The sequence below is a fragment of the Sciurus vulgaris genome (assembly GCF_902686455.1).
Source record: "Sciurus vulgaris genome assembly, chromosome: 7".
Taxonomy (NCBI): Eukaryota; Metazoa; Chordata; class Mammalia; order Rodentia; family Sciuridae; genus Sciurus; species Sciurus vulgaris.
The window spans coordinates 18,860,189-18,883,638 of NC_136467.1; the positions used below are offsets into that span (position 1 = coordinate 18,860,189).

The following is a 23,450-nucleotide window of genomic DNA, read 5'->3' on the forward strand; positions in this document are numbered from 1 at the left end:
TCTGTGTCTCTATCTCTCTCTGCTTCCAGGCTACCATTCGGTGAGTGCTTTCCCCCACCATGTACTCCCACCATGATGTGTTGCTTCATCACAGCCCCAACATGCCAAATGACTGGAGTGAAACCTCCAAAATCATGAGCCAATATAACTCAGGTATTTTGTCACAGTAATGGAAAGCTGACTAACACACATGGTCTGAATAAAAAACAAACTTGTGAAGCGCACTAAAAAAAAATAATGAATTCCTTTTACTAGGCTTTGTGAGTTATAAATCAAATGTAATAATAAAAAAAAAAAAAGAGCTTAAAAAACTGACTCTAAGAGCCAAGAAGAATAAAATAAAATTTTAAATGTAAGGAGATGAGTTAAAAATACTTTCCTAATCATGTAATGTTACAGTCTTAAACACTGCTTTTCAAATTCTGTGGTCAAGAACTACTTCTTAAAATTTTTAGTTCATTGCAAATCAATGCTTTTGTAAAACGAACAATAAGTACACACATGAACACACACACACACACACACACACACACTGAATATGCACATAAATGTTGCAACAATTTTAGACAACATTCAAGTTTCTACACTTTCACTCTTGATTTCTGTATGTATTTTGCCTCAGATCAGTTAGAATATTGTTCACAGGCCACACTTAGAGCACCACTAGTCTAGTACACTAAAAGCTGAGCCTTCTAATAATCTAATATGACCTGACTTAACCATCCCTATGGAGTGGTAGGGGTGAAGAAATGTTAACTGAAGATCTCACTGCAAGCCCCATATTCCCTTCACACTCTGTGGAGTTCAATCTGAAACCATATAACTTTTTAGCTGGGAGCACCTGGGCAGGGAGGCTGATCCCAACAACAATTCTTTGACAAAAATAGAATACTGCTTAGTTATGGTAAGAGTTCATCAGGGTCTGTTTTGAGTTGAAAGGGGCAATAACAGGTTAGCCTTAGAAACCATTATGAAAATGGAGTGCAGCGTGGAGAACATAAGTGTTCAAATCCCAACTCTACTATTTCAAGTCTATGAGGACTGAACAACTTGTTTTAATGGTCAGCACCTTTGCTTTCTCTTAAATGATATTCACCTCAAAGACTGTGAGGATAAAATGCTATATTTATTACTGTTTAGTTTATTATAGTGCTCAGTAAAAAAAAAATTCTCAAAAAAGTACCTAACATTGTACTTGTGTGATGATAATATTTCAGTATCTTTCTAGTTCAGCTCTGTACCTCTGTCAGTATTAGGAAGTTCATGCAGATTACTGTTGCTATCTTCAAAGCATGTTTCCTAGTTATCAACATTCATTAACACAAATAAAAGAATTTTGGTTTGGGGAAAAAAAATAAAGGAATATATTTAGGTAAGTTCCTGTTCATTTAAAGACTAATTTTAAAATGTTATTAATAACTTTGGTAGAGTAGATTAACATAAGTAGCATTTGAGTAAAATGTTAAAATTTTAATATAATCTTATGTTAAATGTTTTGTCAATATTATTTTCACTATGCTAAATTAAATTGTTAGTAGCAACTGGTCCTAATATGTATCTTTTAAGAATAAAAGAATTGGAATCTCAATACATTTAATTTTGCATTGCTTCTTATTGCTCTGCAGATGCTATAGCAATGCTTATAGGTCCACGAACCTCTACAGATTGCCAGGATCTTTTCCAGAAGTCTGTGAGGTCAAAAACATTTTCATTACGAGACTAAGACACTTCTTGACTTCTCAGTTCTTAATATCTGCAATTATGGTCAAAAGTAATAGAAGGTAGATGAAAAATACTGGCATGAAAATGTGAATCAAAGCACAGATGCCTAACTAAATTGGCATTATATTCTGCACTGCCACAGATTAAAGAGGTTCCCCTTCACACACACACTTTAAAATGCCCCTGATTAAGAGTAATGTGACAAATTTTAAATCTTGACCCTGATGTGTATTTTTAATATTGTGTTGGCAAAATGGGAAATATGCATAAAACACTTACATATAAGCAAACAGTTATTTACAGACCAGCACTTGTGCAATGATTTGGCTGAATCAAATGAACTTTTCCTTGAAAAAAATGATTTTGACAGATAAACTATCATTATTTAGGTGTAGGTAAATGACATTTTCTCAAAAATAAATGAAGAGAATTTGTCATTAAAAACAAAAACTAACATTTGTTTCCAGAGCTAAAATCTAGGCTTTCTGGTAAAAATCACAAATGTGGAAAACTTATCCACTACATTGAGTGTGATGGCTTCCCAATAAAGACTTTTAATAAGATTGGTTGCAGTATTAACAACGTGAATTAATATTTACATCATATAGGGGCTGAGGTTGTGGCTCAGTTGTAGAGCACTTGCCCAACACATGCAAGGCACTGGGTTCAATTCTCAGCACCACATAAAAAAATAAATAAAGATATTATGTCCATATACAATTAAAAATATGCAAAAAAATTTACATCATATAATACAATGTATCCTTTGGAGATACCGATTCAGTAAGTCATTCAGATTTTCTAATTCATAGTAACAACAATTAATATTAGTCCGTTAGTTTGGGTTCATTTGTATCAAGAATTTAATTGTATAACAATTAGGCACAGTTTAGGAAACATAAAAGTAAAGTCTTGGGCTGGGGATATAGCTCAGTTGGTAGTGCTTGCCTCACATGCATAAGGCCCTAGGTTCAATCCCCAGCACCACCAAAAAAAAAAAAAGTAAGCTCTCTAATAGTCTTTGCCATATAAAATTAATTTCTGATTAAATGGACTACATATGGTCTTCACAGGGTTACAGATATGATTTCAAAGTGCATCTTTAAGAACACATAGTTTTCAAAAGCATTTTACTGCAGACATTGTTTATGGATTTGACCCTTGCCTCTTTCTGACACAATCAAAATCATATAAACATATTAACATATATAACAAACAGTTAAGTAAAATAGGACAACTAGTGAGTGTTTATTAAGTCATTCAGTCTATATACAGACCAAAATGGAGAGTTTTTTAGAGAGAGATGGGAAAAATGTAGTAAGATGAATAATGATGGGGAAATTATTCTTAGATTAGTTTGAACAATAAAGTTTTAACAATGTGCCAGAGGATCAACATAGATCATGAGGGAACAGCTCTAAAAGAAAATATTATAGGAAAGCTCAGAATGAAATTCAGTAGTAGAAAAAGTAGGATAATAAACCTGAGGTAGCATAAGCAGAAGATATTTGAAAAATTTAACAAAAAAGTGACAGTTTTGAAAACAAAAATTATGCTTGAATAAAACTCTCTTTTGATAAATTATACATATTTGAAAACTGTAGAAGGCTTTTAATTATATTTTATGATTTCAGAAATGAAAGAATTGTTACCAAGTGACTATTAACTACTACTCTGTTAATATATATGTTAAATTCATTAGTAGTTTCTAGACACAGAGGCACAGACAAGCATGTGGGTAATTTTTAGTTATACCAAAACATAAATGTTGAGCTGGGCGTTTGCCTGCAAAAAGTAAATTGTGAAGTTCCTTTGCATGCAGATACAAACAAACTGAACTTGAACCTGTATTTTCACACCAGGTTGACTTCTCAGGAAGAGCAGTCATTGTGGAGTATACAATGTAGTTGTAGTATTTAAGATAATTCTACAACATAAACACTGACTTTTGGGTAGTAAATTAACAAAATAAAAATAATCCTACACTGAAGATTTTGTGAAATCAGTATACTTTCAATATTCAGTTCTTTAAAGTATACAGATATTGTTGAAAACCAATCTGTCAAAGCCATAAAACTTTTTTCTTCAAAATTTCACCACTGGAAATTGACCTTAAAGGAATAATTCCACCAAAGAGTCTCACTATTGTACTATTAATAATATCAAAAAAGAAAATATGTTCACTACTATATTTTTACCTAGAATATAAAACAATGATTACCTATAATATAAAATATGCCAAATGTTCAAATCAAATGAAAGGGAGGAAGGAATATGTGAGCAGACTACAAAGCTCTTAAGTTATTTAAAAAAGTAAATGGACCAAAATTGTTAATAATTGAGACTTATTAAGTAGAAGAAAACATGTAAGTGAATATCTTATAAAAATACAATAAATGAAAATAGATATGCATCTGAAGAAAAGACTCAAGGAAAATAAACAATGAAAAAACTGTTTAGAAAGGTGGAATTACAGGCCATTCAAGAATAACAGTATAAACCAGATGCAGTGGAGCACACCTGTAATCCCAGTGGCTAGGAGGCTAAGGCAGGAGGATACCAAGTTCAAAGCCAGCCTCAGCAACTTAGTAAGGCCCTAGGCAACTCAGTGAGATCCTGTCTCTAAACAAAGTATAAAAAAGGGTTGGGATGTGGCTCAGTGGTTAAATGCCCCTGAGTTCAATCCAGGGTACTAAAATAATCCCACCCCCGCAAAAATAAGAGTAACAGTACAGATAAAGGTGGAATATAAATACCATTCATCCATTCAGCAGGCATTTACAAATTCTCTTTGTGCTTGTCACCACAGCAAAGGACAAGAAGCCTACTGTTCCACTATTCAATTCTTCCCTGCTTCACTCCATCCTTTCTCCTGCACACTTTCCCCTACTTTTCATTCTTGTCATCTACTTTATCTACTTCAATATTCCATGCCAGGACCTAAAAACCTTAAGATTTTGGTACTATGGCCAGAATTATTTTCTGGAATATGTATATTACATGACAGCTCCTTTTATACTTAAGAAATTTATTTTCTCTATCATCTGTTCTTTGATTCACTCTAAAACTCTCTCAAAATTATTTCATTTTCATTTTCAGACTATACAATTCCAATGGCTCTTCCTGCCACTAATCATACTGAGATCTTTACTACTTTTAAAATAAAAATTAAAACTCATGTCTTACTCTTCATATAACATGTAATTTATATCTACCGTTGAACTCATGTTCTAAACCAGCATATTATTTTGTGAATCAACACCTTTTTCTCCCTTTTAATGTTCTTACATTCTGGTTCATGTTTAAAATTATGCTAATAAAATACTCTCATGATTCAATCTTTCCTAAAATTTATATCTTCTAGCCTTCTTCTGTAGTCAATCTTTCTGTAGCAACAAAGGATGCTTACTTACTCTCTCCTATGATCACTGTTTACTTAGCTCCAAGAACAAGATATTATGGTTAGTTAGTTTCTTTCTTGCTTGCTCAAAATTTTCGAGTCTTCCTTTATACTTCCTTATTTTGGTGCCTTTCAAGATAAAATACTAATGCTTGGGAGTTTGGGCTCCAAAGGGCTCTAAGGTGTCAGGGAACCATTTTTTCTGTAAGTTTTTTTGTCTTATACTCAAGCAACATAACCACCATTTTAGTAATCACTATTGTTTAAGTGTATTTCAAGGGCTTAATACATGCCAATTCCCAAACAAGTAAACTCTGATCCAAATGGATATTTATGTGATTAATTAAATATATAAGAGTAGTTTGAATTTAATACTTGTTTTACTCAGCTTTTTCACTGTTGTGACTAAAAAAAACCAACGAGCAATTTCAGGGGAGGAAAAGTTTATTTGGGGGCTCATGGTTTCAGAGGTCTCAGGCAATGGACAGCTGGCTCCATTCCTTGGGGCTTGAGGTAAGGCAAAACATCATGGTGGAAGAGTGTGGTGGAGAGAAGTGCCTCACAAGATGATCCGAAAGCAGAGAGACTTCACTCACCAGGTACAAATAAACACCCCAAAGGCATGCCCCCGATGCCTCAACTCCTCCAGGAACTCCCCACCTGCCTTCATTTACCACTCAGTTAATCCCATCAGGTGATTAATTCACTGATAAGGCTCTCATAACACAATCATTTCGTCTCTGAACCTTCTTGCATTGTCTTATGTGAGTTTCTGTGGGATATCTCACATCCAAACCATGACAATAGTAAAGATAAATTGCATTATCCTTGGCTGGGGATATAGCTCAGTTGGTAGAATGCTTGCCTTGCAATAACAAGGCCCTTGGGGTTCAATCCCCAACAGTCATCCAAAAAAAAGAAATAGTCCTTTATGCTTAAAAAAGCAATATAGAAAAAACCTTAAAAGTAGAGGGGTGGGATCTTAGCACTTGAAATTGTTAGAAGTAACAAAATCCAATCTGGGGTATATACTTATATAACTTCTACACAAGGTATTCCAATGTCAAAGATGGAGTTATCCATCTATTAATATAGTTTTCTAGCTATGTAGGATTATACCATAAAGTTATGAGTCCTCATCCCCTCCTCTAAACAAAAAAGTGATTAAGAAAAGCAGCAGAAGTTCTGAGTATCACTTTATGAGGTGGCCTGTTCTCTACCTTTGACCATTTACTACATGCAAAGTTATTTTCTAGTTTATTATATAGTGTAGAGAGAGGACTTTACAATTGTGCTAAGGAAATGTAAGTTAAATGTTATCTTAAAAACAAGAAAGTAGCCAGGTGGGTGCAGTGGTGCACCTCTATGATCCCAGTGGCTTATGAGGCTGAGGCAGGGGGATCATGAGTTCAAATCCAGCCTCAGCAAAAGCGAGGTGCTAAGTAACTCAGTGAGACTCCGTCTCTGAATGAAATACAAAACAGGGCTGGGAATGTGGCTCAGTGGTTGAGTGCCCCTGAGTTCAATCCCCGGTACTGCCCCTCTCCCCCAAAATGCAAGAAGGTGCATGAAACTTTTCCAAGATAGGTATGATGTTTGGGGAGTAAAGGTGGGATAAAAATGTTCCAATTTTGAATAAATAAATATTATAGGTAAGTCTGGGATGGATTACAGTATTTCTATCACTGAAAATAGTGATAAAATAAAAATCAATCAACTTAAGACCAAAACCCTTTAGTTGACATAGTAAAAGTAAGAAGAAACAGGTGGGAAGGTTAACTAAGGAGGCATTTCAAATTTGAAAAGTTTAAAGACTCAAAGAGGTTATTATGGAGTTGGAGAATATCATGCTGAGTGAAATGAGCCAATCCCAAAAAACCAAAGGCTGAATGTTTTCTCTAATAGGTGGATGCTGATACATAACAGGGGCAACGGGGTGGAGGGGGTAAGGGAAGAATGGAGGAATGCTGGATTGTGCAGAGGGGAACTGAGGGGAGGGGAGGGTTCAGGGGAAGGAAAGAGACAAACATCATTTCCCTATGTACATGTATGACAGATTACATGAATGGTGTGACTCTACATTGTGTACAACCAGAGAAATGAAAAGCTGTACCCCATTTGTGTACAATGAATCAAAATGCATTCTGTGAAAATAATTTAAAAATATTGTTTTTTAAAAAAATAGGTTATTATGGTTTGGAATATGAGGTGTTCCCCAAAAGCTTTTGTGCTAATGCAGGAATGATCTGAGGTGAAATGATTGGATAGTGAGAGTTGTAACCTATAAGTCCATCCTGGTTTGAATGGATGGACTGGGTGGTGACCATGTATGGGGAGAGGGTATAGCTGGAGGAGGTGGGTCACTAGTGTTTGCTCTGGAAGGGTTCATCTTCCCTGTGATCCCTCTGCTTCCTCTTTCTCTGTTAGGTCACAATACCCTGCCTCATTTTCGGCCTAAAGCAATGGAACAGACTTAGCATGATCACAGATGAACCTCTGGGACCACAAGCCAAAATAAATTCTCCTTTAAGTTTTTCTAATCAAGTATGTTGGCCAGAGAGATGCAAAGCTGACTAGAACAGAGGTCTTCTCTCATTAGGTGCAAATAATTACAATATATTTGTGGATTTTTCTCAAATAAGCATAAGACTAAATGTCATAACTGCAAAAGATATCATACCATAAAATCTGAACCTAGAGTTCATCAAATTAAATTTAAATGTATAGCCTATAAGTGATAAGAAGCTCTTGAGCCCAGAGAAATTGAACTAGTTATACTAAATTACCTGGCATGTTAGAGGCAAAGAAAGATTTCTCATTTTCAGTTCACATTAGTGTGATTGGCTGTATATAATATGACTACAGTTAAATTTAGAATGATCTGATTAACAAATTTTAAAAAGTATTCAAGTTTTGACAAACTGAGTGACTTTTCAATATTAGGATGATTCTATCCCTAACCTGTGCTATCTATAAGAATACTCTGGAGTCAATCTGGGCTCAAACTCCAGTCCTGGCACTTTTTATTTGAAATTACTTTACCTCTCTAAATTAAGTATACATATCCATAAATGGAGAAGATAAAAGTACCAATTTAATAGTGCTATTATATGGTTTATGAAAGATAATGCAGTGTTAGTAAACTGATAAGCCAAAAATACACCAGATACACCAGCTGTTCTAAACTTTAACGGCACCAGGATCTCCTGCAGTAGAATTCTGGTTAAACGGGATTGTTGCCTCCGCCCCCATGCTCCAGTTTCTGATTCAGTAGGTTGGAGAGAAGTGTGAAATCTGAGAATATGCATTTCTAACAAGTTCTTAGCTAAATCTGTTGGTCCAGGCCTACAATTTGAGAACCACTGCACTGTAATATACAAATTCACTCTCTTACACAGATGTAGTAAATAAAACCACACGAGAACATAAACAAAAGAATTTCTCTGGGGTCACAGATATGGAATTCTATAGATTTTAAAACATTCTTTCCTATATATTTTTAAATATAATATTTAACACATACTGTGTATTTAAATTATAAAAATCACCTATTTCTCATACCAAATTCACAGTGACAATGTCTATAGTAATAAACTATAATAAATGTCCTTTAATAATAAACTCTATTTTCATAATGGTCAAATAGTCTTATTAGATTTAATTCCTGAAGAATACATATAACCTTTGTAATTAACATGTAATATAGATAGGTTAAATTTTAAATATTTTTTACATTGCTTATTCCACAATTTTTACTGGCAAATAAACAATACTGTTTCCAAAGACTAATATAAGGAAATGTATGACATTTGACAAGAAAAATAATTCAAATTTTCCAAGACACATGGTAAAGGTACTAAAGATAAAACACAAAGTATATTATCCTAAAGTCATCAATTTTAATTCTTTTATTAAATAAAGAAAGTATAAAAATCTAAGACTGTCTAAGACTGGGATAGGCCATTCCAAAAAAACTTTTGAAAACAATGACAAAATAGACTTCCATGGTATTTAAGTGATTATATACAATGAATATTAGCAAAGGAATAAAATCTTACCCAGATCTTGTTGTTTTGAACTCCACCTTGAGGATAGGTTTGCAAGGTTCTGGTTTCTTCCCATCCTTTAACTGTTTTCCTAAAATATATTTTCCTATATTTAATTTAAAGTTCTAAGTTACTCTAAATTCTTACACTGACAATTTATGAAGTGAAAGTGAAACGTAATGAAATACACCATCAAACATTTCAAAGTGATTTTGAAAGACATATTTAATACAAACTAAGATACTTTTCAATGATCAGGCAAAATTGTTTGAAAATCACTGCTGAAAAGCAAGTAAAATCACAACATTTATGTAATACAATTCAAGTATGAAAAATGACAGTCTTCCCATTGTTCTTCATTATAGATAAGCAAAATAGAACTTCATTTTGTTAAATGAATAAAATTTAAAATAGCAAAATTTGAGAAAAAAATGAATCTGTATTACATTTTTATCCAGGTAAATCAGCCTTAAAAATTTAAACTTATTTTAATAAATTCATTTATATTTATTCTCCTAAGTAAAATCTATTTACTGTAACATACAAATGCTGCTAAAATACACAAATCTCTTTAAAATGTTAACTTATTTGATAAAATAATTTTGATATTTGTAAAATGTTTGAGATTCCAGTTATCTATCTGTAGATGTTCATTGTAGAAATCATAGAAAACTCAAAAAAAAAAAAAAAAAAGAAAGATCTACTTCCCCTTTTTTCAGAAATACTCTCAACATTATTATACCTTTGGCAAATCACCAAAGTTGGGGACTGCCTTGGGAATCCCTGACACATACTCCTACACTAACACTTTTTACTCTCTTTCATAGCTTTATTTTTTTCTACGATAGAACTTATAACATTCTAAAACACTTTATAATGTTTACTCCTTTATTTTCATTTATTTATTTTGCTGTTGTTTGGCTAACCAGAATGTAAATTCTGGATAGGCAAAATGTTTTAGTGTTGTTTTCCCTTACTGTATCTCTGGTGGAACACCCTCTTTGGCATATTGTGGGTACTCCACAATGTCTAATGAGTGAATAAATTAATAATTACTTTCTTGGGATAAATTCCCAGAAAAAGGATATTTGAGTAAAACTGTATTCCAGAAATGTGCCTATTTATACTTCCATTAGCAATCTGAGAATATTTTGCCAAGGGCTAATATAACAGAAAGATACAAGTTATGAACATAATATGTACCAAAAATGATGGCACCAAGATGTATGAGACTAAAATGGACAAAAAGAGGAAAAATAGATACAATGATAATAGTTGGATACTTCAACACCTTACTTTCAATAGTGTATAGATAACCAAACAGGAGATGAACAAAGAAAATCTGAACAACTTAGAACACTTAGATCCAACAGACACCAACAGAACATTTCACCCAACAAACACAGAATATAATCTTCACAAGTACGTGTAATACATTTTCAGGATGAAATATATGCTAGGCCATAAAATAAATCTCAATCAAATTTAAAAGACAAACATATACAAAATAAGTTCTTCAACAAAAACAGAATGAAATTAGAAGTCAGTAGCAGGAAAAATAACAGATTCTAAATATGTGAAAAGTAAACAACATATTACTAAATAACCAATGAGTTAAAGACAAAAATCAAAAGAAAAATTGTGTTAGGTGCTACGGCATATGGCAGTAATCCTAGAAACTTAAGAAAAGGCCGAGTCAGGAGGATCCCAAATTTTATGAGAGCCTCTGCAAATTAGTGCCAGTCTCAAAATAAAAAATATAAAGGGCTGTGAAGTAGTTCAGCATTAAAGTACCTGGGTTCAATCCTGAGGACCACAAAAAGAAAAAAAAAAAAAAAAAGAAAAACAAAATCAGGAACTACTTTGAAATGAAATAACAAAACTGACAAACATTTAGTTAAACTGACCAAGAAAAGAGGCAGAAAACTCAAATCACAGGATCAGATCAAGAACTGTAAAGAAATCTATAAACAACTGCATGTCAACAAATGAGAAGCTTTCGAGGAACAAATGCACAGAAAGACAAAATTACTGAAACGGACTCAAAAAGAAATAAAAAATATGAATAAACTTATAACAAGTGAAGAGATTGAGGAACTAAAATAGTTTCGAGTTTTAACTGATCTGAGGAAGTGCATACATTTAAGATACAAAATATCATGAGTTTTGACATAACCATATACCTGCCAGTTCTATGTATTGAGACTTAATTTTTTCCCATTGATATGAAATGTCACCTGTTTTATAATATTTTTATAAATATGTCTATACTCTGTTAGTAGGACATATAATCTTGTCTTAATTTAAGATCCTAGGAGATCACCACTTTCCTTCCTTCTGAAGAAATGATTGTTCAGTGGATCTTGAATATCCAAGAGGCAGCCCAATTTTCGAGAACCAAGAAGTGATTAGTGGCAGCTAAGATGTAAGGATTGGAACGGACTACAGGAGGAAAACTTGATTATTGAGGTGGGAAAAAAAAATAGAAAAAAAGAGAGGTATAAAAAGAGGGAGATTGAAATCCAAAAAGTAGTCCCTTGTGCTATACAAGGAACAAATTCTTCTTTTTTTTTTTTTGGTATTGAGGAGTGAACTCAGGGGCACTTAACCACTAAGCCACATCCCCAGCCCTATTCTGCATTTTATTTAGAGACAGGGTCTCACTGAGTTGCTTAGTGCCTTGCTTTTGCTGAGGTGGGCTTTGAACTTGAGGTACTCCTTTCTCAGCCTCCAGAGCCACTGGGATTACAGGTGTGCACCACCGGCCCAAGCCAAATTAACAATTTCAATCTCTAATCTGTTCAGAAATGTGTACCCTTTCAGTAAAAGAATTTAAATGTTTGCTATGAAGAATTCCAGCACACTTTTATCATCCCTCTACCATACAAACCTCTAAAGGAAGTGTCAGGATGGTATAATCTGGAATTGTGAGCCAGGCACAGTGGCACATTTCTATAATTCTAGAGACTCAGGAAGCATAGGCAGGAGGATCAACAGTTCAAAGGCAACCTCAGAAATTTAGTGAGACACTGATTAAGACCCCATTTCTAAATAAAAAACACAAAGACCTGGGGATGTAACTCAGTGCTAAACTACCCCAGGTTCAATCCTCAATACCAAAATAATAATAATAAAATAATAATTTTAATTATTTATTGTTAATTACTATTATTTGGAACCACAGATCCAATTGTACATTTGTTTTCAAAATTGTTATGTAAAATTTTGTTATAAAGTAAAACAATTATTCAGAAATAAGTCAATTTATTTTAATATTCAATGTTTTAGTAGCTAAATTTTAAGAAGTCATTGAATGGTATATTTACTAAACTCTAGCAAGTCTAACACTTGCATATCTTGAATATAACCTGCTAGGTATAAAATTCTTTTTTCTTGCTCAACAGTCTTCATGTTGTTCCCTTGTGTTCCAGCACTTAGACTTATAATAAAGTTGAAAGCCAGTTTTATTATTATTCCTTTAAAGTGAACATTTCTTTTTTTTTCCACTAAAAATATTCCAGTAATTTCATTATCTCTATAAATTAAAAAAAAATTTTTTTTTTTTTTTTTTTTTTGCGGTGCTGGGGATTGAACCCAGGGCCTTGTGCTTGTAAGGCAAACTCTCTACCAACTGAGCTATCTCCCCAGCCTCAAGTTGTTGTTTGAATAGTCATCATTCTTTGCTAATTTTGCTTGGACACCAGTGAGTCCTTTAGATTGGGATATTCTGATATTTTTTCAACTCAGATGTTTTAAAAATCAGGTTATTGATTACTGCTTCTGGCCAGAAAGATTAAATTATTCATCTGTATTCTCACACTAGCTATTTTGTAAACAAATAATAAGGCATTAGCTGTGATTTTATAAGGCACAGATAAATAAAGAATATTTGGAAAATTATCAGATTTCATTCACCAGGTATCATTTTACTTAAGTGCTATGCCACCAGTGAAGCAAAAAAGGTGCTTTTTCTACCTGAGAACTGTCTCAACAAGTCACTGAAAAGATATGATAAATTTTAAAATCTGACTTAAAAAAAAATCACAGAAATATTTATGCCTCATACAGTTTCTTCCTGTTTTACAAATGCCCTTTTCCTATGCCCATTTACCACCCACATGGGTATTCTACTACATGAACTGGTCTGAGTTCTATAAATTCCAGAATTTCAGTCATGAATATCCCTTTCTTCCCATTTCCTCTGTCATAACTGAAATCTTCAGTATTAACTGTATATTAATGTAAGAACTTCCTTATTGTACAACCTCTTCTGCCTTCAGGTCACCTGATGTAGTACCATTACAGTGGTATTTTCAAGATGGTAATTTTGTATTCCTCACTGCAACTTCATTTACTAGGCTTCCATCATGAGGTTCAAACAATTTAGCATATTTTGATGTATCATCTTGCCTCCATGCATAATTCTATTTTCATTTCCTGCTTTTTTGCTCAAACAAATTTTAAACTCTGGTCATATTAGTAACAGTTTTCCCAAAACACCCTGCTTTGGGTTATATCTTTGTGCCTTTGTATTTTCTCACTAAAACAACCTTGTTCTGCTGTTTTCTATCAAATAACATCCCTAACCCCTTTCCTTAAGACCCCACTCATACGTCCTGAATTTGTGAACTATTACTATGCCCTTCACTCAAGCAGCAGTCATTACTTCTTTATTTCTACATCATATTACTCATGACCTCATCAGCACTTATCACAATAGTTAAAATTTTATAGATCATTTTCATTCATTTTCACTTGACTATGAACTCTTCAAGGGTAATATACTTCCAGGATTTAATCTCTGGTACATAGGAAGTACTCAGTAAAATGTCTCTCGAATAAATGAAGATTGATTTAAAAAATGAATGAAGATCAATGACAAAAGCAATTACTAAGTTTTTTATTTTGCCAATTAGAACACAGGGCATTTTCTAACTGTACTTTTGCTCTCAATCTAGAGCACCTGTCCAAATGGTAGCCACCAGTCACATAAGGTTGGTGTGCACTTAAAATATGACTAGTCCAAATCAAAATGTGCTGTGAATATAAAATGTATACTAGATTTCAAAGATCTAATATAAAAACATTGTGAAACACCTCACTTTGTATGTTTGATTTCATGATGAAGTAATATTTTTGCATACTGGGGGTTAAATAAAATTTAAAATAAATAGATAATATCAATTTTAACTATTTAATTTTACTGTTTTTAATATGATTACTAATAAATTAAAAATAGCCTATGCAGTATATATTACATTTCTACTGGACAGTGATTTTCTAGAAAATATAATGGCAAACTGGAGAATCACACTGTTGATGTTAATATTTGTCTGAAATGAGGACAGGAGGGTGAACTTCTCTTAATGTACATGGAGACAGAGTTGATTTAAAGCTAGGGACTGGAGATAACGTGACTATCTGGTTTTTGACTCTCAGTTAAGATTTAAGTATGGTAGGATTTTTGATATAGTGTTCAAGTTTCAAGACTCCCTTGGTAACTCAGGGAACTGACTGGCAAAGTGGATAGATCAGTTAAAAGGCCTTGCTGAGTTTCTCCTGGAGCTATTCAGAAGCCAGATCTTGGGGATTATAGCTGGAGACTCAGCATAATTCTGGGTGTCAATAAGTGCCCATGGGGAGCCTGCATGTAGGGGATGTTTCAGAATGCTTATCTGCAGTCCTTTCTCTTGCTGTAATATATCCTTTGCCTTTAAATAAAAGCCTAATTTAAGGGTGCTATGGAGTGCAGTCAGTCCTTTCAAATACATAAACTGGCGAAAACTTTAAATTATATAAAGAACTAAGGTATGGATTTATTTTTATGCTTCAGGTGAATCTTAAAACTGGATGAACAAAATTCTTTGTATATTTCATCCTCAGTTGAACTTTTCTTAAATTTTGATTCTATTTTTTTCTTCAGTGACTCTTAATAGAATAAAACACATCCAATCTTGGTTTACTTACTGATAAGTACATTGATTGTGCTGATGAATAAGCTCTAGAAACGAAATTTAAGATGTCATTTTCTATTCTGGACATGTATTGATTTTGACTGCCTAGCATCTTCATTTCCTTAGGGAATCATCAGATTCTGGTGAAGCTGACAATCAGAAAAGCTCATTCTGCAACATATCATCCTCAGCCCAGGGCTACAGGGGAGATCTTGTGGGGCACTGGCCCAACAAAACACATAACAAGTTGACAGCTTCAGGGTTAACACTAACCATCAAGTTATTCCTTCCTAAGTAATGAAAGTCTAACATCACTTGAGAAAAACAGACCAAAGGAAAGAAGCAGAGCCTACCCCTACAGAAATACAGAATCTACAGTACACTAAGATGAAATGACTTTGTAGAATCTATATAAATTAACTTCTGCTTAATTTTCAAATATTCACAAAAGTTCAAACCTTAAAATTTGTCTTTTTCAATCCTGTCATTTAACGTATATTGAAACTAAGTCCCAGAAAACAGAAATTATCTCCACAATGTATTTCATATGTAACAGGTTAGAATTAGGTTCCAGGTTTCAGGTTTTCTGGTTGCCAGGGAAATGTTTTTTGATATTCATGGAAACTGTAATTAAGAGAGCTATGACTTTTTGTTTAAGTAGTCAAAAATTACCTATTGCATTTTGTAGTGAAGAAAAATGTTCAACTTTAATTTATCATTTCTAGAACTTCTTTGACAATTACATACTTCTTAGATCAAATGACTCATCGATAAGCAAACATAAGTAGTATTTGTGAACTATATTTTTGGGGAGCACTAATCTATCCTTTCAGATTTATATTTACTAGAATCACACATGTATAGCATCTAATAATTTCCAGGTACTTTTATTTACATATCACTTATATGATCCATACCTAGAACAGTACCTATCACATAGTAGAACGAATAAGTATTTGTTGAATGAACATATAAAATCCTCAGAACCACATGAAGAACTAGATTAACTTTCATTATTATCTCTATTTAGAGATGAGAATAATGAGGTTCAGAAACATTAACTGATTTCCCAAAGGTCACAGAACCAAAAACTATGGAAGTAAAGCTGTAACTACATGTGTGTCTTTTGGCTTTAACATCCCTTTAATGTAATGTAATAATACATCTTGTGAACTCATTCTTCAAGGCTATCTTGACCTATTAAATATGAAACCCTGTAACAATAAACATCAAAGTAAAATACTAGGAGGAGTTTAATCAGTTCCTGGCTATCAAGGTAATACTGTAAATGTTTTTCAAAACTAAGATACTTGAACAACCATTAGGTAGTTTAAATAAACAAATGAAAATGTAAAAATTTTTAAAGGTCTAATAGATTTAAAGTAACTTGCCATTACTGTTTGACTAAAAGTTAAGAATGGAAATCACAACAAAAGATAGCAAAAAGAAAAAAGAACTAAATTTCGATTCATCAACAGATAGTTGGTATTCTGAAAATTCTGTATCAAAATTATCATATATAAAGAATAGATACACACACCACAACAAGATATGCAAAACATATCTCTGTACTTTACCATATCAAAAAATGAACTTAGATTTGCCATGGAACTTAGTTGTGAACATAAAATTGCTTTGGTAGGTTATCTACCACTAGGAATAAGCTAAGAAGTAAGTAATAAACAAGAATACAACTCAAGAATACAACTCTTAGTTTTTTCTGTCAACAAGTAAATTAATGTCTGCTCTGAAATGTCATTTATCACTTATACTTCCTTGGGGGGAAAAACACAAATGTCAGTCCTAGCAGATGTTGCATGTAAATTGGTAGCAAGTAAGGACTACAACTCAGATGATTAAGAATTTGTAACAGAAAGTTCTTGTTTTAATTTTTCATATACAATTATGATAATTAACACATTGTAAGACTAGAAATCTTTGTTTTTAAAGTGTATTTTTACTATATCTTTATCACTGTTTATCATACCACCATTGGTATCATAATGTAAATACTATACATTGAACAAATTAAATGTCAATTTTTTATTACTATAGTTCATGTTAATAGTGGGGTTTTCAGGTGTTTAGGAATTTCTTTGGTTAACATTCATTGCAAAAGACTAGACTGTGTATAACTCTAGAGTTGAATTTTAAGGGAGTTCCTAATATGTATACTATCTTTTTATCTGAAATAATAAATAAACTATGATCTTGAAAGTGCCTGAAAAAAAAAGAATACAACTCTTGGAAAGAATTCATATTTTAAAAGTACAATTTATATAAAATAAACACTATTTTATTTTATTTTTTTAGGATTATAAAAGTTATATTTATTCACCATGGTACATTTATTGCATTCCCTTAGGAAAATGGAGAACTGTTTTTGTACTCAATTTGTACATATAAAACTTTATACAAATTATGTGTAGCACATAAAGGCCTCTGGTACAGCTAATATCCAGACAGTACTATTTGGGTATTCCTGCTTCAAGATCTCTAGTTTATCAAATCTGTTCCATAGAAATAAACACGAGAGCTGGGCATGGTGGCGCATACCTGTAATGCTGCTAACACTTAGAAATTATTTTAAAATATAATAAAAATTTTCATTTACTTTAAAATTCAAAAAATTCTATAAACTGGGAGTGAATACATTTTGTTAACAATTTTAACAGACAAATTCACAAATTATTGTAGTTGGGTCTTTCTAAATTAAAAAAAAAACAATCACCTTAGTTGTGACACTATCTAACTTGTGGCTGTTTCAGAAGGTCTTTATCAAAATATTTACCAAATACTTTCAAAAAATAATAATAATATTCCTCTTATAAAATAGTATAACAACTTAACAAATGAGAAAAATCTAAATGTCTTTGGCTATGCAAATAAAAGACCATTCTTCCAACAAAATAGGGCATATTCACTTCAAAACCAACTATAAAAAAAGAAAGCATAACAGAAACATGCAAAGAAATTAAACACTATTTTTATATAAATAAATAAATAATACAAAAGAAATTCTTACTGTCTACATTTATACTGCTATATTGGACAACAAAAGCTGTACTATGCTTACATTTTGCTTGGAATCTAATTCTGAGAAAACATAGTAAGTAAAATATTCTTTCTCTTATTGACTTAAAAGTAATTTTTGCTAATGACCCTATTCTAACACACTATAAACACTGTAGAGACTGTTTTATATGACTTCCTATAGTCTGCTCTCAGAGACCTGTAGTACAAAAACAAACAAATTTAGATAAAAAATTATTACTTGGCAATATCAGAGTAACAATTGAGCCAAGAAACACCAATAGATACCAAAGCTAGAGGGAAGAAGTCTGATGAGCCTAGTATGCACATAATCTCAAAGAAACTAATTCATATCAAAATACTTATTGATAAATACAAATCAAGAAAACTTAATTTCAAAGGGAAAAATAAGTTTCTAATAGAGACATAGCACACAGATCACTAATCAATGGATCAAGAGATGAGTTACTGCCAACATGAGACAAAGAAAAAACAAGTTTGGGGGCGGGAGGTGGAGCTCAGCGGTAAAAGTGCTTGGTTAGCATGAGTTAAGCCTTGCACACACGTGTGCACACACGCAAAGTTTACTTAAGAAGATGTAAAAATAACACATTAATCTTTCTAGGATATGCTGCCAACAAAGTGCAATCTAAATCTAATCATGAGGAAATATCAAACATATTTATGTACAAAATAATTCCCTATAATTTTTATAATTTACCAGATATGAAAGTCAAAAAAAGATTCAGTAAATTCCAGTTTTTAAAGATTGAAGAAACCAAATGTAATTACTATATAATCTCTTCTAATAAAAGGCAAAACTTGTTGATAGAGGAAAATGTTTAAAAAAAAAATAAATAGGGGCTGGGGATACAGCTCAGTTGGTAGAGTGCCAAGGCCCTGGGGGGTTCAGTCCCCAGCACCACAAAAAATAAATAAATAAATAAAAATAAACACACACACACGCACACATGTGTACACCACGGAAGACTTAGGGGTGATTGGGTACTATGAGAATTATTTACTCTCATGTGGTTTCAAAGAGAAAATACCCTTAGTACTTTCCTTATATTTCAATTCTGGGGATTGAACCCTGGGCTTTGCAAATGCTAGGTTAAGTGCTCTACTGCTGAGCTATACCTCCAGTCCAGTACTATTCTTTCAAAGAAAACCAGATCAACTTCAAGATGTAATAGCATTATTATATATGTCTACCATCTTTGATACTAGTTACATTTTCTTCTGAATTTGAAAGGAAAGGTGTGTTTCATATAACTGCCCCTTACTGCTACTTTTTGGGTCTTTGGGATTTGCAGGTCCAAGTGTGGTTGGGGAATTCTAAGATTTATGGGAATTTTCAAGAGTACCAACAAGATTATGGACATAGGCATTAATGAAAGAAAGAAAAAAATGCAATAAGAAAAACTAGAATGTACTATCATAAGGGATATCCTCTAGATTCACTTATAAAAAGACCTGATGCAAATTTATAAAAGTAAGAGCTTTTCAAGCAGATGACTGTTATAACATAGCAGTGGTAAAGCATATCTTCCTATGTGAAATCAAGAATTGCTATTCTGACCAGAAAAGAAGCCTAAAAACCCATACTGCCACAGATAGATAAAATGTTTTTAATTTTATTGTTTAATATCTACATTGCAATAACTCAGAATTTTTAGACAGTGGTTATGCATATTTAAAGCAAGCAAATATTAGCAATAGCTACAAGGATTCTCTTTGATTATCACCAGTACATAGTAGTTTCTTTAATGCGATTTCTCTTCTCAGGAAGTATTCTCTTGGATTAAGAATGAAGAATACATATTGATGCAAAAAATACAGATTCAAAGTGAAAAGAGGAGTTAATTTAATTTTAATAAATAACCTAATAAAAATTTCATATAAGTTTTATAAATACTCTTTATACAGAAAAACGAGTTAATATAGCAGGCCAAGACTGCTATCCCTAGAAAACTCTACTTGCAAATTTGCCTTCTGGTGGGTGTTTGGGAGTTTGGTTTTTGAGACAGTTCCCATTATTACCTGTCTGATAAGGGTGGATCACTGTGCCTCAATTGTTGAACAAAGAATGTAGTTTATGTTGAACCCCTACTTTCCTCCCAAGACTCTGGAATTTTCGTACATGTTAAATCCTACATGATGGACCCCAATAAAAATTCACAGGCTCAGGTGACTTTCTCTGGTAGACAATATTTTACACATGTAGTAACAACAATTCATTGCTAGAGCAATGAAGTATGTCCTGTGTAACTCCATGGGGAGAGGATATTTGGAAGATTGAACCTAATTTTCTCCATACTTTATATATGTGACTTTTCTCGTTGCCGATTTTTCTCTATGTCCTTTTGCAGTAATAAATCACGGGAGTCAAATATGACTATATGCTGAGTCCTAAGAGTCATCCCAATCATCAAACCTGGAATGAACCTGGGGACACTCAACACAAAACTTTAATGTACGAAATTCATCTTATAGAGGTACACATTTCAAGCACACTGTTTCATATACATTAACAACTTGCAAGTGTCAGCTTTAAGATGACAAAAGCTTAAAAGTCCTTCCTCACTCAAAAGATTATTTACTTTTTGGGTTACTGAAGAAATGATATTCAAAAGATGAAATAATAATACATTAAATAAATACAATAATCATTAAAACTAAACAAATCCAAACACAAACTCAAATAAAACAGTTTACTGTATATTATAATTTAAGAAGTGTTTAAAATCAAGATATTCTTACCATGTGGTGTGATTGTCTGTACAGGCTTAGCAGGGGACCTCACATTCCATATGGTCAAGGTGCCATCTGAATGACTACAAATAAACTGTTTTCCTTCATGATGCCAAGCAACTGAGTGAATAGCCTATAGAAGAAGGGTGAAGAATTTAATTTTTCAAATTTATTTAAATATTAAACCAATAATAAATGGTTTGTAATGAATTTTAATTTTAAATTATTTTATATTTTCCAAGATGAAGTCAATGTTAATTTTACATTCCCATAATAATTTAGCCCTCTTAAAATACAAAGAGATTTTATTTCATATTGACAATGTTTGAATTCCTTTCAATCATTTTACTTCTTAAGGAACATACAACAATGACATGTAGACTACTGACAAGTTCAGGAAAATAAAATGTATTCCTATAGTTTCTCAGAATAAATTGCCACCTAAATATAAATAAAGTTATTACAACGAATATCCCATTGCAAAAGTAGCTACATTGATATTAGAAATTGTTTCTAAAGTAACTAAAATCCAAATAAGCAAAATGTAGATTTAAAAATAAGAGCAACAGGGGAGGGATCCAAGATGGCAGACTAGAGGGAGGCTGCATTCCTTGTCGCTCAGTAACTCAGGTTTCCAGCACAGGATATCTGTTTCTTTGTGAGGCAGATTTTGCTGCTTATCAGTTCCCTGGTGTTTACCACATTTGTCTACTGTGATGACCTGCAGTCTCCCAGCATATCGACACCTTTTTTGAGTGCAGATTGCTCCCTGTCAGGTGCCTATCATCTGCCATTTGCCTGCCTCTCTCGCCTGTCCATCGCCTGACTTACACCTATCCATACCTAACGCAGGAGGTTCACCTACTGATCTTCCGACAACAGCAAACTGATCACCGACCACCAGTGGAGCACCAGCTGCCTGCTGTTGCCTGGAAGTTCTCTGTCACAGTACCTGCAGGTTTGATTACACATGGCTGCCGCCATTTTGAGACAACAGCCAGGCCCCGTAGGATCCCTGGCCAGACTGACTGAGCCCCACCTCCAGGATCCCTCAGCCCTGCCTCTGGGGCCTTCACATCGACTGACTGCTCCCTACCGCCAGGACCCCCAGACCAACTGACTGCGCCCTATCACCGGGACCCCAGACCGACTGATTGCACCCAGCATCCAGGATCCCACAACCACACCAAACACACCGGACCTCCAAGATCCCTGCCTGACCAACCGCATCCCACCTCCAGAACCTCCAGCTGACCACGGCCACACCCTGAGCTGCAGGTCCCCATTTGCCAACACACTTCGAAGCCAGAGCGGCCATCTTGGATAATCCTGGAAGCCAGAGCTCCGATCCTTAGGTAGGGCAAATCCCATCCTGAGACTCCTGCTGGAGGCTTAAAGCTCACTGTCAGGTACCTCTCATGCATCAGAATACTTAACACTGGAAGGTTTCATTACTATATGACTGTTATACTGTAGATTTTCTTTTTTCTACATAGAAAAATTTAAGTTTTTATTTCTTTACTTTTCTTGCTTTCTTTTCCTTTTGTTTACCTGTTCCCTTAGTCTCTTTCTCTTTTTTGCATGCTAACATCCAATTTCTTTTGATTACACTCTCACCCTTTCTATTATCTAGAACCTTTGTATAATCTTTTCTTATCCCATTAACAGCCACATTCTACATCCTTCTGCATCCTCTTTGTCCTCCATTAGAAACTGCAGACCTTATTACAAATATATTTGTTTATTGAAAATAATATTTTAACTCATTCTGTTTATTAGGACAATTTTGCTATTGTCCTCATAGGGGCTATTTGGTCTAGGATTGCATAGTGTCTGATTTGGGCACTGCTAATATTGATCTCCCCTTAAAGAAAGGGTTTCAGAAACCTATAGGGCCACTATAAGCCTATAGGGGGAAAACTGTAATACTCCAGATCTGCAGCGCTAGAGGGGAAGATACATGAACAACATGAAAAAACAAGGGAAGAAAATGATCCAAACAAATCTAGATTCTATATTAATAGAATCCAATGACAGTATGTTAGAAGAAATGTCAGAAAAGGACTTCAGATTATACATGATTAAGATGATTCGTGAAGCAAAGGATGAGATAAGAGAGAAAATGCAGGCAATGAATGATAATACCAATAAGCTGAAAGAGCACCTGCAGGAAGCAAAAGGTCATTTCAACAAAGAGACAGAGATTCTCAAAAAAAAAAAAAAAAAAAAAAAAAAAAAAAAAACCAAATGGAGATCCTTGAAATGAAGGAAACAATAAACCAAATAAAAAACTCAATGGAAACCATCACCAAAAGACGAGACCACTTGGAAGACAGAACCTCGGACAATGAAGACAAAATATTTAATTTTGAAAATAAAGTTGCCCAAACAGAGAAGATGGTAAGAAATCATGAACAGAATCTCCAAGAACTATGGGACACCATGAAAAGACCAAATTTAAGAGTTATTGGGATTGAGGAAGGCACACAGATACAAACCAAAGGAATGAACAAACTATTCAATGAAATAATATCAGAAAAT

General features: G+C 33.4%; 1 protein-coding gene across 3 annotated transcripts in view; it reads right to left on the reverse strand.

Moving 5' to 3' along the window:
* STXBP5 (syntaxin binding protein 5) overlaps window positions 1–23,450 on the reverse strand; it is a 176,335-nt gene that overhangs the window by 81,482 nt on the left and 71,403 nt on the right. For all 3 annotated transcript variants that reach the window (XM_079146831.1, XM_079146830.1, XM_079146832.1), the window contains exons 8-9: window positions 20,919–21,042; window positions 9,181–9,259 (exon numbers count right to left, since the gene is read on the reverse strand). In XM_079146831.1, coding sequence (XP_079002957.1) covers window positions 9,181–9,259; window positions 20,919–21,042 — 203 coding nt within the window. The remainder of the gene's footprint in view (window positions 1–9,180; window positions 9,260–20,918; window positions 21,043–23,450) is intronic.